Below are 15185 nucleotides of genomic sequence, written 5' to 3'. Positions count from 1 at the left end.
TACAAACACAAATACGCTCATGCCACACAAACACACATACACAGTGCATTTGTAAGACATCATTTGTACAGATGGTACATTGGCTTTTTGTGGCAAATAAGTATGGACTATAAAAAATCTCTAGTCAGGTTTGTCTGAAACATAGATGAAGTGGATGTAGCTAGGCAGTACCCGAGTTATGCTGGTAAAATCAGATTTGGCAGTGCAATACGAATATTTGACAAGCCATTTTGTTTTCCATCCAAAGTCTGAACGGGCGGCAAGGGAGGTTACGTGTGACAGCGGCATTCATGTCATGTGGATAACAAGCTAACGGATGGATCGCAAATGCGCAACATTATTTGTTTTGCTGATACTAGACATCAACAAAAGACTGTCAGAGACTGTGTCGTATTAACCTGCTGTGATCTGTAAATTCACCACCTTATGGTGCAGTCTCTCTCTCCCTCTGTGCTGCTGCCTGCAAAGAGTAGCGTCAAAGTCAAGAGTACTTACTCCTCAGCAAAATCTGGGGACCAAAGTGTCCCCAGAAGTACACTGCACAGAAAAAAAGACTGCTTGACTTGAAGCAGTCTCAATCAACTGGGGGTCTCTGACTGATGATTCAAGTCTCTGACTTTCAAAGGGCAGCCCTTAGCGGAATTACCCACTGGTTTTTGGACTCCTGATATAAAGCCTGACCATCTTAATTTTTTGGAGCCAGATATGACCGTGTTAAGTGAGAGGATGGAGCTGTGGAGGAGCGAAGGGTGGAACTAACTGAAAACCTGAGGCTGCCATTGTAGAAGTGACTAGGCAAGCACAAGGTAGCAGCGCCGTAAAGCATAAGCTGCCTTATCCTCTATGTTACTCTGAATGGGACCATAATTTACAAAATGAACATTATGATCTATTAAACAAGACTTACAAGACTTGAGACCATAAACTCATTACGTAGATGTTTACCGAGGTAATAAATCAAGTGAGAAGTAAGATCATTCTCTCGTAGACTTCTGTACAATTGGACTACTTTTGGCAACCAGTGGAGCCCCCCCCCCCTCTGCTAGCTATTAGAAAGAATGCAGGTTTATGGCACTTCTGCATTAACTTCACTTTTCTAAAACTAGATCATACTTAGGCTAATGTTAGGGAAAGCATTTTGCCTCAGACGGTCCTCACAAGTACAATAAGTAAGTAGTTATTGTGTGCTTGTGTGTGTGTCAGAGAAGACATATAGTATCAGCCTGGTGGGTTTTTATGGGCATTAAAAAGACAATCAAGTCACAAGGCCTGAAGCAATAAACTATTAACTAGCTGAACTGATGAACCCTGCCTGTGTGTGTGTGCGTGTGTGTTTGCCAGTGTGTGATCAGCATGACTGTGCTATAATGAAATCCTTCAGTGACAGCATGTAGGACAAGTGTTCCTGTTGTTAAAGAGAGAGAGAGGCAGGCGGCGAGGTGAGTGAGAGACGAAGGGAACAACTATAAAATACAAGAAACAGAAAAAAGGGGAAAATAAAAGAGAGAAAAAAGTGTGAGACGTGGAGGGGAAGAGAGAAAAGTACTTGCAAAAACAAGAGAAATAATGGTGAAGTGAGACTCTTATTTTGAGGTGTTTCTGTGCAGTAATCTGAGTTCAGATGGCACTGCTCTCACCAAGCCAACAACAAGCATGTTAAAAGTGGTTTCTGAGTGTCCTCCACTTTAGTTTGCCCCAGTGAGAACAGTGCTATTTGAACTCAGGTGTCACCAAAATAACAGCAATGAAAAGTCTGAAAATGTCTTTGCCTGTCATTTTGCAGAAGCACAGTGTGGAGGTTAGTCAGAGTCAGATGGTAATCTGAACCATCCAGAAAAGATGACGCTTAAATGTAACGATTACTGTGAAGGTTTAAGTGTAGGTTTGTTCACTCATACTTTGGACCCTGTTCACAATGGCAACTTTGAACTCTGAAAACCAAAGGTATTAGCTGAAATTACTTTAAAGGTCTGTGTTTCTATAGGATATGAATTACTGCTGGTGTGGTACTTATGTTCACTTGATTGAATGAGTTAGGCTCCGGTAATTACAGAGCTGTCAGAAAGTTTGGAACAGGGTGATGGTTATGTTTCAGGTATAGCATTCAGAGAGAAAGCTTTTAAAGAGGCATATATTGTATCAGACAGTTTTTCATGTTCTTTATATCCATGGCAAACATGATCGGAAAAAGAGTCATGCAGTCAGAAGTTGAGACTACAACCAGGTGCTGCTTCGGGCAGAGGTGAAACAGATTTGTTTTTATCTTAACACTAAATCTGCAGAGGGACTTTATGGGTCTTGTTTTTTTTTTGTTTTCTTCTTGATAGTGTCTTCATGGTCTGCATGCTCTTGTCTGCATTTTGCTTATCACTGCATCATTTAATATTATTATTATTTAGTTCTCCATCAGCTTCAGTCGTTGCTTGTCATCCTATTTATATACAGTGCTGTGAAAAAGTATTTGTCCCCTTACCGAATTCTTACTTTTTTTGCATCTTTGTCACTCAGCCATTTCAGATCAAGCAAACTTAAAGATAAGTTTATAAGATAACTCACAAATAAACACAAAATGCAGTTTTAAGTGCCGATTTTATTTATTAAGGGAAAAAAAGCCATCTGAACCTACATGGCCCATGTGAAAAAGTAATTGCCCCTTACACCTAATAACTGGTTGAACCACCCTTAGCAGCAACAACTGCAGTCAAGCATTTGCAATAACTGGCAATGAGTCTTTCACATCGCTGTGGAGGAATTTTGGCCCACTCTTCTTTGCAGAATTGTTTTAAATCAGCCACATTGGAGGGTTTCCGAGCATGAACCGCCTTTTTAAGGTCATGCCACAGCATCTCAATAGGGTTCAGGTTTGGACTTTGACTAGGCCACTCCTAAACCCTCATTTTGTTTTTTTAAGCCATTCAGAAGTGGACCTGCTGGTTTGCTTTGGATCATTGTCCTGCTGCAGAACCCAAGTGCGCTTCAGCTTGAGGTCACGAACTGATGGCCGGACATTCTCCTTCAGGGTTTGTTGGTAGAGAGCAGAGTTCATGGTTCCTTCAATCACAGCAAGTAGTCCAGGTCCTGAAGCAGCAAAGCAGCCCCAAACCATGACACAACCACCACCATGTTTCACTGTTGGCGTGATATTCTTTTTATCAAATGCTGTGTTCATTTTATGCAAGATGTAACGGGATGCACTCCTTCCAAAAAGTTCAACTTTTGTTTCATCAGTTCACAGAATATTTTCCCAAAAGCTTTGGGGATCATCACAATGTTTTTTGGCAAAAGTGAGACAAGACTTTATGTTCTTTTTTGTCAGCAGTGGCTTTCGCCTTGGAACTCTGCCATGCATGCCATTTTTGCCTCGTCTCTTTCTATGGTTGAGTCATGAACACTGACCTTGACTGAGGCAAGTGAGGCCTGCAGTTGTTTAGATGTTGTTCTGGGTTCCTTTGTGACCTCTTGGATCAGTCGCCACTGTGCTCTTGGGGTACTGTTTGTAGGCCAGCCACTCGTGGGAAGGTTCACCACTGTACCATGCTTTCTCCATTTGTGGATAATGGCTCTCACCGTGGTTCGCTGGAGTCCCAAAGATTTAGAAATGGCTTTGTAACCTTTTCCAGACTGAGACATGTCAATTTTTTTCTTCTGATTGGATCGCGGCATGATGTCTAGGGTTCAATATAGCCTACTTCACCCTGTCAGACAGGTTCTATTTAACTGATCTCTTGATTTGAAAGGTCTGGCAGCAATCAGGCCTGGGTGTGGCTATGAAATTAAACTCAGTTTTCCACAATAATATGATTAATCACAATTACCTCATTATTTGACAAGGAGGGGAATTACTTTTTCACACAGGATCATGTAGGTTTGGATAGTATTTTTCTCTTAACAAATAAAATCTTCACAGAAAAACTGCATTTTATGTTTACTTCGGTTATCTTTGTTTAATATTTAAATTTGTTTGATGATCTGAAACAGTTGAGTGTGACACATGCAAAAAAGCAAGAAATCAGGGAGGGGGCAAATACTTTTTCACAGCACTGTAGTTTTAAGGGAAATACCCAACAAGTTTTAGGTTTAATGATTCCAATGGATGATGTGGGGCAAAGAACCTCCAACAATGAAAAAAAAAAAAAAAAATGCCGTAAGTAATCAGATTAAAAATACCACTCATTTATTTATATAAACAACTGATTTCGACCTTGTGTTGCTGTTTTAAATATCATATAATATAAATCCAGAGTTGTTTATACCTACAGTTAAATACTGGGTACATGCAGCCAATTCTCATTCCAAAGTTGTTCGATAAACCTGCTTACAGATAAGATCCCGATGCCAACAGCTACGTTTCACATTTGTGTGATAGGCCACTGGACAGCCGGTTGATAACCTGGCTGGACAGAACCGGTTGCATCTGCATGATACACGGCAGTAAGGCGTCAGGTTGAACAGCACAGTTGAACAGAATGCGATGCAGGTTTTTTTGCACTACACCATGTGCCTCTTTCCTCTAATCCTAACTATTCATGCCAACATGTGCGTTTGATGATGTCCCAGCATTGGCTGCCATGTGCTTTTATTGCCTAAACATAACCACGCCCTGGCTGAATTATGCTACAATTGTGGTCTCTGGGCTACTGCCTGCTCTCCTCCTGGCAAAGTAAGGCCAAAATACACCGCTGATATGCTCGTGTCAAAACAGCCACCTCTGTTGATGAACTGAAGGGCATCTCTCTCATCTTCCAAACCAGCCTTCAATCAGCTGAAGCACCAAATTATTTAATGCTAATCTAACAGCTTGCCATGGACTGAAACCCACACAATGTGATTTCTCCATGCAGCAAAAAAACAAAAAAAAAACTGTCTACATTTATATGCCCCTGACAGCTTCTGGACCCCAGTGCACTGCGCAAGTTTCACTTTACACCATTGCACAAAATATGTCCATCAAAAAAACAGAAACATTGCGTGGTAAAATTTTAATGGACATCTTAAGTCCTCCACCTGACTGTTTCAAATAATAGTGAAACTTTCTGTGAGTCCTGAGCGTCAAACACCACTTTAAGCTCTCAGAAACATTCGCAGTGAAGTAACAGGAACCTTTTCTGGCTCCTAACCATGCATTTAGTTCCCAAAATGTTTGTGACCCCATCACATTGTCAGGCTGTCATGTTAATTCTCGTATTGCATTCATTTGTATTCTATATTTAAGAGCATGCAGGCTGCTCCAAATGGATTACATAGAAAAATGATGAGCATAGCCATGATGTACGACTGTGTTAAAAACTAAAAATGAGGAGCAACATCCATATTTAGTGTGATTGAGGCATTCACTCCCTCACTGGTTGTCATTTATGCATTTTGCTGCTTTTACGCAGCTTTTCTAGCATTTTAAAGTAAGAAGTCAAATCTTAGGTTGTGGTCTTTTGCTTTTGAATCCACGGTATATTTGGATTTCAGCTGATGGAAGACATTTTCTCTTCAGTAACATTTCTTTTATGATAGTCGGCGTCTCTCTGCCTCTATTTCAGTAGCAGCTCCTGTCACTTCAATTCACTTCAGGTCATTTCGGTTCTGCAGCTCCATATGTAGCCAAAGATGAATGAATCAATTTCACATCACTCACTGTCTGTCTGTCTGTCTGAGTGTGTGCATACACATGGAAATGTTTAATGAAGGGATGCAAAGGCCAATTCATTCATTGTGTACACACACACATGCATACACACAGTACACAGCTGATATGCAGAGACACACACAAATACCAAAGCAGTGCTGATAATTAAATAGGCAAATACAAACTTATTAAAAATGCTATTATGAATTATCACACACACATATGTAAACAAAATACACATGCACACACACACACCTCCTACCTTCTCTCTTGTTGTTGCGAAAACATTTGACTTTGGGCAGTTTGGTGAGAAGCTGACAGTCACTTTCTGAAACAAACACACACACAATAAATTCAAATAAACGGATTAATGATAATAATATAATAGAATTGAAAAGAATATTGTGTGCTGTGTAATATATTCTGATAATTTCTTGACTCTGGGGGGAAATTAGCAGCTTGTTGAAAAGCTCAGCAGCAGCAGGATGGCAATTCAAAGCTTTCAGTTTGACAACCCAGACATTTGTTTAGTTGCTGTTCAGGCGACTGTGTGCTCCCCGCTGAATTTTAAAGTTGAATTAATATATTATCTTAAATATAACTGTCTGCTGTAATACATGTTTAAAATAATGCTCTGGTGGAAAAGTGTCATAATGAAAAGAAGAAAAAGAAATAGGGGAAAAAATACAACAGCTGGGTTATGAGTCAAAAGTGGACTGAATATTTAATACATGTTTTTGAAACAACAATGGCTTTTGAAAATATTGCCCTAGCACAGGGCAATATTTTGTATTAAATTAGATTTAATACAATTCTATTATCTCTGAGAAAGGGCTACCTTCAACAATAGTGAGGTAAAAATGAGAAAAGTAGAGAATTCCTAAAACTGCAACAACTGAGAAGTCAAAATAAACACACGTTTATTTCCAAGAGTAGGGCTGTAGATAACAGTTATTTTCATTATTGATTATTCTGCCGATTGCTTTCTGAATTACACAATTAAAGCTGTAGTTGTTGACTTTAATTAAAAAAACAAAAAAATTGTCATAGTTGCTGAAACTGTCACTATATTCACAAAGCACTAAATGAGACAGATAATCTGTAAAAAAAAAAAAAGAAGCTTATATTCTTCTACCCACTCTGTTACCTACACTGTTTTGCAACATTTCTAATGGCCTTACCACACGTGAACAAAAACAACCAATCAGAGCCGAGGACCGTCTACTGCAGCTGCAACAGTCATGTCAATCACTGCTCGTGAACTGCCAACTAGGCAGCGCTAATGAATCAAGATTCTGTTACTGCTTTGTCACTCACTTCAAATGTTTTCAGCAACCTATTTTAGTTCCCTGTTTGGCTGTAAAATGAGAAGGTTTGCTTTTTCCAACATGGCGGTATAAAACATTCTCATTTTACAATTAAACAGTACACTAAAAGATCCTTCTGAAAACATTTGAGGTGAGAAATAGGCAATGCAGTAACAGAATCTTCGTTCATATTTGATCATTTCTGCCTAGTTTGACAATTTGACCGCACTTCACGAGCAGGGATTGATATCACTGACAGCTGCATTAGAGACTCCTCCGCTCTGATTGGTTGTTTTTGGTAAACTGCATTAGACTGCAGCAGATGCCATTAGAGGCAGTTTGAAGAGGATGGAAATGATTTTTTTCCCACAAACTATCTGTCTCATGTACTTCTTTCAAAATGTGGTGACAGTTTCAGCAAATATAATGAAAAGTCATTTTCATTATATTTCAGTTACTAACCGCAGCTTCAATTGTTACAGTGAAAATAACCCATCATGATGTTGTGTTTGTGGCATTTTTAAGTCGAATGTTTTGTCCATAAAACAGCCCAAAATCCAAATATACTTAGTTTACCATATTTTTTTATGATCTACAACAGAAAAAAAGCAGCAAATCATTAAAGAGTTTAAGGATTAAGCAATTAATTTTCTAATTGACCAATTTCTTAATTTCATATTTATCTGGTTCTGTCCTGAAACAATCAGTAGTATTATCTATTATATACTAGAAAACAACATTGTTACATCCTCATGTTGTCATTGGGCTTATCTTATATGGTGATGTGATCAATTTATTAAGTTTTCCTAAGCTGTATTATATGCCTTAATATATTAACAGGTGCAATCATAGTGCTGTATTAAATTACTAATTAATTCTGAATTATGACTTTTACTAAGTGCCTTATTCAATTCTATTCATTTTTAGTTAGCACTGAGACCACAGGAAGAGAATTAGTGAGGAAGTAGTTACAACTCTTTACTGCTGTTGCTCTCTCTTCTATTGTTATATGAAAAGAACAAATACCAAAGAAAAAAAACCCTCAGTCAAAAAGTGTCAAAGTTTAGTGGCCCTGAATGACTGAAAACCTCCATCAGAGCCCTTTGACCCAGAGGAGACGCCTGGTCGCTCTCCTCTCCACTGACCATCTCCTTTCAAGTGGGAACGTGTGAGATCTTTGTGAAAAACAGCAAGAAAGTAGTTTGACCCAAAAAGAAATATTTTCACCCATTATGAGGCTTGATTCTAAAAAATAGTATTTTTTTTTAACTTGGGTTCAAAACTACTTTTTTTTGGCCCTGCTCAAGCTCAACAACACAGAAGATGCACAGTATTTATTAAACATTAGCACACGTTAGGGAAGCAACAACTAAATGCTAAAACAGGAAGAGAAGACTGGAGCTTGAAAAGATACATTTCTGATTACTGGCAGCAGTTTAGTTACCAGAATACCTTGCACAACAGCTTCTGGCAATATCATGAGATCACGCAAGAATCGGGGGATCACAAGATCACTCAAAAACCATCTTGTCGGGCTTCAAGTGATGTGTCCATGTCCGAATCAAGTATTAGATGTGACTACAAAAAAAGTGTGCGTGCTAGCCTGAAAAACTAAGCGGTTCCATCGACAAAAAGTGACTCACTGTGATGACTAGAACAGCAACTCTCAGCCAGACGTAGGCCACATGTACACCAGGAGTGCTTCTGCAGTTACTGGATGTAATCTGGATGATTGTTGAGGAGCTCAGCTACTAAACAGAGACCTGAATCTTGACTATTAGGCTAATATCAACTTCCATATAATTAATAGTGTTAAAAACCTATTAAAAGATCAGTTTGAACACATTTAGGCCATGACAGGCTTTGTCAATAAAGTGGTACCTGAACTCATCTGACCAGACTGTGAGGATATATCAAATAACTGAAGGTTAGGAACGAGGGACGTCAACAGTTAACTGTCAATCAGTTAACCAGAGACAATATTCTGAACCAGTTATGCGTGTGCGTCTGCAGGTTAATTTTGCTTCTCTTCAGTTTACTGTGTCTACCTGCTAGTCTGACAGGAGATGCTAGCAGTACTGGTCATTCGGTGATTACCATTTGTAACACCGTCCTGACGCAACAGTGTTGCTGTGGAAACTCTGGATATCATCCCACATTACCCAGAGAGTAAGCAGCTCACTTTTGAGCTGTAAAACCATTTTATCCATTGTTTAGCTCTATTAGCACTGTTTGCAAATAAAACGACTTACTCCTTGGGGAAGCTGGGGCTAGATCTGGGCACAATGTTTGCACAGCACTGTGTTTTTGGGACCAGGACGACATTACCAGCCGTATCACCAATGCTGCTAGCTACCTAATGTTGGCTCCCACCAAACCCCAGTGGTGTGCAGTATGGGACCAGTGGGGACCGTAGGTTGGTTGGTTGGCATGTCTCCACAAAGCCAATGGAAAATAAAAAAGTGACATTTACATCACAAAATATTAAAATCACCAATGCTAAATAGATTGCACTTCGAAATGCAGTGCTAAAGCTCACTTAAACAACGGAGCACCAGACAAAAAGGGCAGAATTAACTGAAACTAACATCCCCATTAGCAACCACTTGTAAGGAAAATGTACATACATTTTTGCAATATTCATAATCATGATCAAGAGTTTTTCTGGTTGAGACAAAAACATTCTACAGCAGCAGGATATTAGAGGGGGAAAAAAATTCATACTAGGTCAAATATCCCAAAATAAATCACTGTAAGAAATTAGGATTGTAGCCAAAGGCAGGATATAAATGTTATCAAATGACACACTGCTGCGTGGGAGGAAATGAAGTTCTTGAACAGTTTTTGTTGCTCAGACTTTGCACTCAGTTGTAGGGTACCATGTTTAAAGTGTACATACAGTATCATTAACACTGTTTGTCATGCTGTCGCTCATTTGCACATATTCTATCTTTGGTTGTTTACTTGCATATATATCAGTCTCCACTGCTGATTGCATCTCTCCGCTGCTCCCCTCATCTGTTTTGATCATTTCTTCATAGTCTAAATCTGGGACTATTTTGCCTTCATCACTTGGATTTTCACTTCTGTACATGTGCGTACGACACCATCTGTCCTGATTGGCTGTCAGGTCGACTCAGCAGGTGTCTTTGATAATAGGCTATTGGAAAGGCTACGGAGAATAGTCAGCGGGTAGTACTGAGCCACCAGTATCACAGCACATGTTCTGCACAGTTGAGTTTTCTTTACCGAAATAATTGGCACTGAAGTTTTTGTTGCTTTCTCTGTAGTTTCCTTTTAAAACATTTAAACTGTAACTTTAAGTTACTTTGAAGAGGATGAATACACCAGCAATACTAGATCACCCTCGAACATGGATGAATAAACTTTGTGTCACTGAACTCAGATAAAGTTCCAGAGACAAATCAAATCTTGTTATCTGGGATTTGGTTCCACTTCTCCTGAAACTGCTGTTTCACTGTACTTGTACACACTGTCACTGACCTTTCTGATGCATGTTTTTCTTATCAGCGCTGCACTCCCTGGCCATAAAAAGCAAAGTGCAGACATATTGTTTTTGATCGTATCAAGGTCAGCTCAGCAGATATGGAGAAGAACTTATTTTCTAGCAAGAGTAGAAAGAAAATTGGAAATGACAGCAGATCAGGACAATTCCTGTAATTGCCCCTCTTGTAAAAATGTTTGAGGCTTTGAACTGTTGATATAGAAAAAAAACTTTAATCGACTGTCCCTGTTTATCAGTGATAGAAAGTAACTCAGTACATTTACTCAAGAACTGTTTTCAAATTCAGCTTCGAGGCACATGCACATTACTTCAGCTCTAGTTTTTCCACTCGTGATGTTTTAGTCTTGGTACCTTTGTGACTTTGCCTGTCTTGTCTGTGGTACTCAGCCGCAAAGCCCATTGGTTCCTACTGAAGACACAAATCTTCATATATCCACAAGTATATATGCTTATATAGTTTCGGGTTCAGTAACTTTCTAACACAGATGGACAATGTTGCAGTTCTTAGCAAATGTTACTCACAGTTGTTTGGGACGATTTTCAGCGATGGAATAATCCACATTTGTTTCTCTAGTGATTACTTGGGGCAGTATGAGGGTGAATATGGGACTGAATTAAGGTTAACTAGAGTGTGTGTGTTCTGCTTGTTAGATGCATACAGTCTTTTTTAATATAAACTTACATTGGTGAAACACTTTGTATTTATGTTTCCTTGTGCAGAACAAGCACATGGTTAGGTTAAGAAAGGGCAGAACCACCCCATAAGGACTTTCCAGCTCCTTATAAGGTATTACAGCATTACAAGCATAATTTCAAACTGATGCCATCTGGCGGCCTGTCACACTGCCGCGAAAGGTGCCATCCAGCTGCGTTTTAAACTGATGATGCCCATTAGCAGATAATATGGCCACCATGGCTTTTGGCGTTGGCTTCTGACACAAAAATCACTGACCAAGCTGTGGTATTTGATGAGTTCAGAATAAGTGTGGGCTTTAGTGTAATAAGAACTACATTTAATGACAGAAACCACCTTTAAAAAAAGATTTATCTGATGTGTACTTGTTTTTTTTTGTTTATATTTTATTGTGTAGCTCATGTCCCATCCCTTAACATGGAGGGGGCAGGGTTTAAGATCTATAATGCAGCCAGCCCCCAGGGGAGATCTAGATGTTTTGGCCTTAGTTTTGGAGTGTTGTTATGTACACATTATATACAGCCCATGGTTTTTATCTTTTAATAAGATTTGCAATGCAATAACAGAAACGAACAATATCTAATCTAAAAGTAATCTTAAGTTTTCAATCTTAACTTTTCTCTTTGGTCTGTTTGGATCATTTCACCTTGACTTTGTATCTCTCTGGAGACGAACAAGACACAGCTTTGGGCGAGACACTGTTCATACACAGCTCGTCTGTCTCTTTGACCCAGAACGGAGGTCTCTTTTCATCTTCATTGTACTGTAACTGTGGACCCAGCTGCTGTGGACACATTCCTCCCTCTGACCTGTTATGAAGGTCTCATCTCTGTTATCTCTGACCTGGAAGAGACCTGGAATGTGTGTGTTTGTATATGTGTGTGAGTGTGTAATGTGTGTGTCCAGCTGCAGCTCACCGTCGTCGCTGAAGTCATCCACCAGAATGATCTCGTGGATGAGATGAACTGGAGTTCTGTTCAAAACACTAGAGAGACAAAAGAAAAAAATTGTCTCACATATGCATGAACACGTGCATACAGTCGTAAAAAAGGCATGTGCAATACACTGAAAGCTGACAAGTAAATGCCAGCCTACACACACACACACACAAACACACACACAGGTACTCGTGAACTCATTATGTACGCAGTGCACGCCATATGAAACAACATATTGAAAATGTCAGCCCAAATTCCTGTTATGAAAATGTATGACGTGTCGCCTCTAAGAAACTATTTCATTAAAGAGGAAGATTGAAACATAAAAAATTCATAACTTTTACTGGAGGAAAATAAGAAAACGTGTTTTGTCCTGGGTGTTCTGCTCTATTTTATTTCATTATTTCTGCTATTCAATAACCTCTGTGTTCATCATCCCCTCGGGATAAGGCTGAAGAGGAGAGACAGAGGAGGGAGGAAAGGAGAAAGGAGCGAAGGAAGATAGAGGAAAAAGGAGGTAAATAGGAAGGAAAGGGACAAGAAAAAGGATGATGGAGTAGAAAAAATGAAAAGAAAGGAAAGACGGGGGCAAGGGGAAGTAAGGAAAGGAGAGATAAAAACTAATGAAAAGGGATTAGAAGGAAGGAGGGAAGAAGGATAAATGGATGCAGAGAAATTAAAGGGGGGGTGCAGGAAGTAAGAGAGGTGGGGAGAGAACAAGAAAAGGAAGGCAGAAGCAAAAAAGGAAAGAAGAAAGTAGGATGCCAAAGATAGCTGGATGCCATTAAAAAGAGAGGAAAGGATGGACGAGAAAAACAGGGATCAAAGAAGAGATTATGTTAAAAAAGAAAGGAAGGAAAGAAGGAAGGAAAGAGAGAAACAGAAAGAAAAAGAAAAATGAAAGTGTAAGAAGCAGACAAAGACAGGAAAAACAGGCAAACACGAAGGATGGAGGAAAGTTGAAGGGAAGAAAGAAAAGGAGGGAGAGAAGGGGAAGAAACTACCATATGTTATACTGTAGCATTATTTATTGATGTGTGTACTATTTTTTGCATATTTATGAATTCTGTAAGGTGTGCCATGTTTTGTTTTGTTTTAGTGCCTTCTAAACATGGCCAGGGACTGTTCTTTTTTCTGCTTTCTGTTGATAAATTCAGTGTCACTGTAAAATAAACTAATACAACTAAATTAAAAAGAACATGAACAAAGATGCAAAGCATCAATGTACAAAGTTTCAATATGCAGCAAAGATGGATGAAAACAAAGGAGCTAAGGAGAAAAGGAAGGGGGGGTACACACCTTTGGTTAATAGAGACAGATCAAGGGAAGGAAAGGTACATGCAGAACAATGGATGGAATTTGGTTTAGGTGAAAACGAAGGAGGGAGCAACAGAGGGATGCAAGGAGTTGAAGCTGAAAATGCAGGAGGAGGAGATGTGGAGCAAAACTATGAGTCTCTGAGGCACTGGACCCCATCAGGAGGAGTGATGGATGCAGGGAGGGGAGGAGAGGAAGGTGGAGTGAGATGAAAGAGTGAGGAATAATGAAGGAGGAGCGAGAGAGAGGAAGAGAGAAAGAGAGAGAGATGGCAGGCAAGTAAGGGAGACAAATAACCCTCTCTCTCTCTCTCTCTCTCTCTCTCTCTCTCTCTCTCTCTCTCTCTCTCTCTCTCTCTCTCTCTGTGTGTGTGTGTGTGTGTGTGTGTGTGTGTGTGTGTGTTGCTGATCAGGAAAGGTGGATGAATTGGACTGATGGATGGAGGGAAGCAGGAGAGGAGGAGGAATGGTGTAGGGCAAGCAAATAAGAAAGAAGGGTGGAATTAAGATAGAGGAAGGGATAAAGATGAAGAGATGAGGTGATCAAGTAGAAAGATAACAGTGTATTATTCTTATTTGATCACATTAAATCCTCCACCCAGTCTATCTATCCATCTGTCTATGTATCTATCTATCTATCTGCCAGTCTGTCCGTCTGTCGATCTGCAGTATGGTAGACAGACATGGACAGATGGACACAATCTCTTTATTCTTTTTCTTTCTCTCAACCTCCTCTTCCACCTTTCATCACCTTCCTACTTCTCTCTGTCTGTCTCTCTGTCTCTCTCTCTCTCACACACACACGCACATACAGGAGCTCCCATTCTCTGGTTCACAGGCCACTAGCTATGAGGCTTAACCTCCCCTCAGGCGTGCTGAGGGAGAAGCTATCTACAGCTCACAGAAAATATTATCACCGCTGACAATACCGCAGTCAGCTGCCACAGAATAGCAGCTCTGTATCTGCGCCGCTCATTTCCAACAGCCGTATATCAATTTAAGGGGGATTTTTTGAAAAATTTTCATTACCTACAGCTGCCATTTGGAGAGTGCTTTCATCCAGAGCGCCTTAAGAGCATGCATTTTTAGAGCTGCGTGTGTGTGTGCAGGCCCCAGTGGGTATTGAACCCCACTCTCTGGCAGCCGTAGCGCTGATGCTAAATGGGTGCTGCTGTGTGACTGCCAGGGTGAGGGGTTCAATTCCCTCGGGAGCCATCCATGCTCAGCACTTACCTCAGAGTAGGGGAATTTGGAAAGAAGTGGTTAAAGGTGATACCAAAATAGTTCCTCGAAGACCAGAGCAGTAACAACAGAGGTTATGTCACAACCTGGTTTTGGCCATGTTGCCCTCAGCTCTTTGGTCGCAGAGAGGAAATGTGGCTGCATCATCAAATGGACAACTGCACCACCTCTACAGAATTTAACAGTCATGGAGAATTACTTTTTGTTCAATGATATGTTTGATCAATTTTGTGTCTTATCAGTTGGCTAGTGCTTGCAAACTGTCCATTGTGCCCCAGCTTCTTGCCAAGTGCTTGCTGGGACAGGATCCAGCCCCTACACAAGCCCAAACAGGGTAAGCATTTCAGAGAAAGGACAGATGGATGGAAAGTCGATTAGCTCGCTAACTATAACATAAGGCTTGCTAAATGTGAAACACGTGCAGACTGAAGTAGCCAATTTTATAATTTGCAGACACTCAGACGAGTTCAAACTGTAGGCCAATGTAAAAGTCAGGAACATTTTCTGTGTGACTTTTTAAGAGTGACTGTAACTTCATTAGAAAG

The 15185-nt window shown here is 40.0% G+C and overlaps 1 protein-coding gene across 5 annotated transcripts in view; it reads right to left on the bottom strand.

Annotated features, from left to right (window-relative positions):
* The window catches only part of galnt14 (UDP-N-acetyl-alpha-D-galactosamine:polypeptide N-acetylgalactosaminyltransferase 14 (GalNAc-T14)), a 198873-nt gene that overhangs the window by 53819 nt on the left and 129869 nt on the right, over window positions 1-15185 (bottom strand). For all 5 annotated transcript variants that reach the window (XM_088089131.1, XM_088089130.1, XM_088089128.1 and 2 more), the window contains 2 exons: window positions 12062-12129; window positions 5880-5945 (listed from right to left, as the gene is read on the bottom strand). In XM_088089131.1, coding sequence (XP_087945257.1) covers window positions 5880-5945; window positions 12062-12129 — 134 coding nt within the window. The remainder of the gene's footprint in view (window positions 1-5879; window positions 5946-12061; window positions 12130-15185) is intronic.

Source organism: Plectropomus leopardus, chromosome 16 (assembly GCF_026936395.1).
Source record: "Plectropomus leopardus strain MGB_pleo_1.0 chromosome 16, ASM2693639v1, whole genome shotgun sequence".
Taxonomy (NCBI): domain Eukaryota; kingdom Metazoa; phylum Chordata; class Actinopteri; order Perciformes; family Serranidae; genus Plectropomus; species Plectropomus leopardus.
Note: the sequence above shows the minus strand (reverse complement) of the source record. Positions and strands in the feature narration are given on the sequence as shown.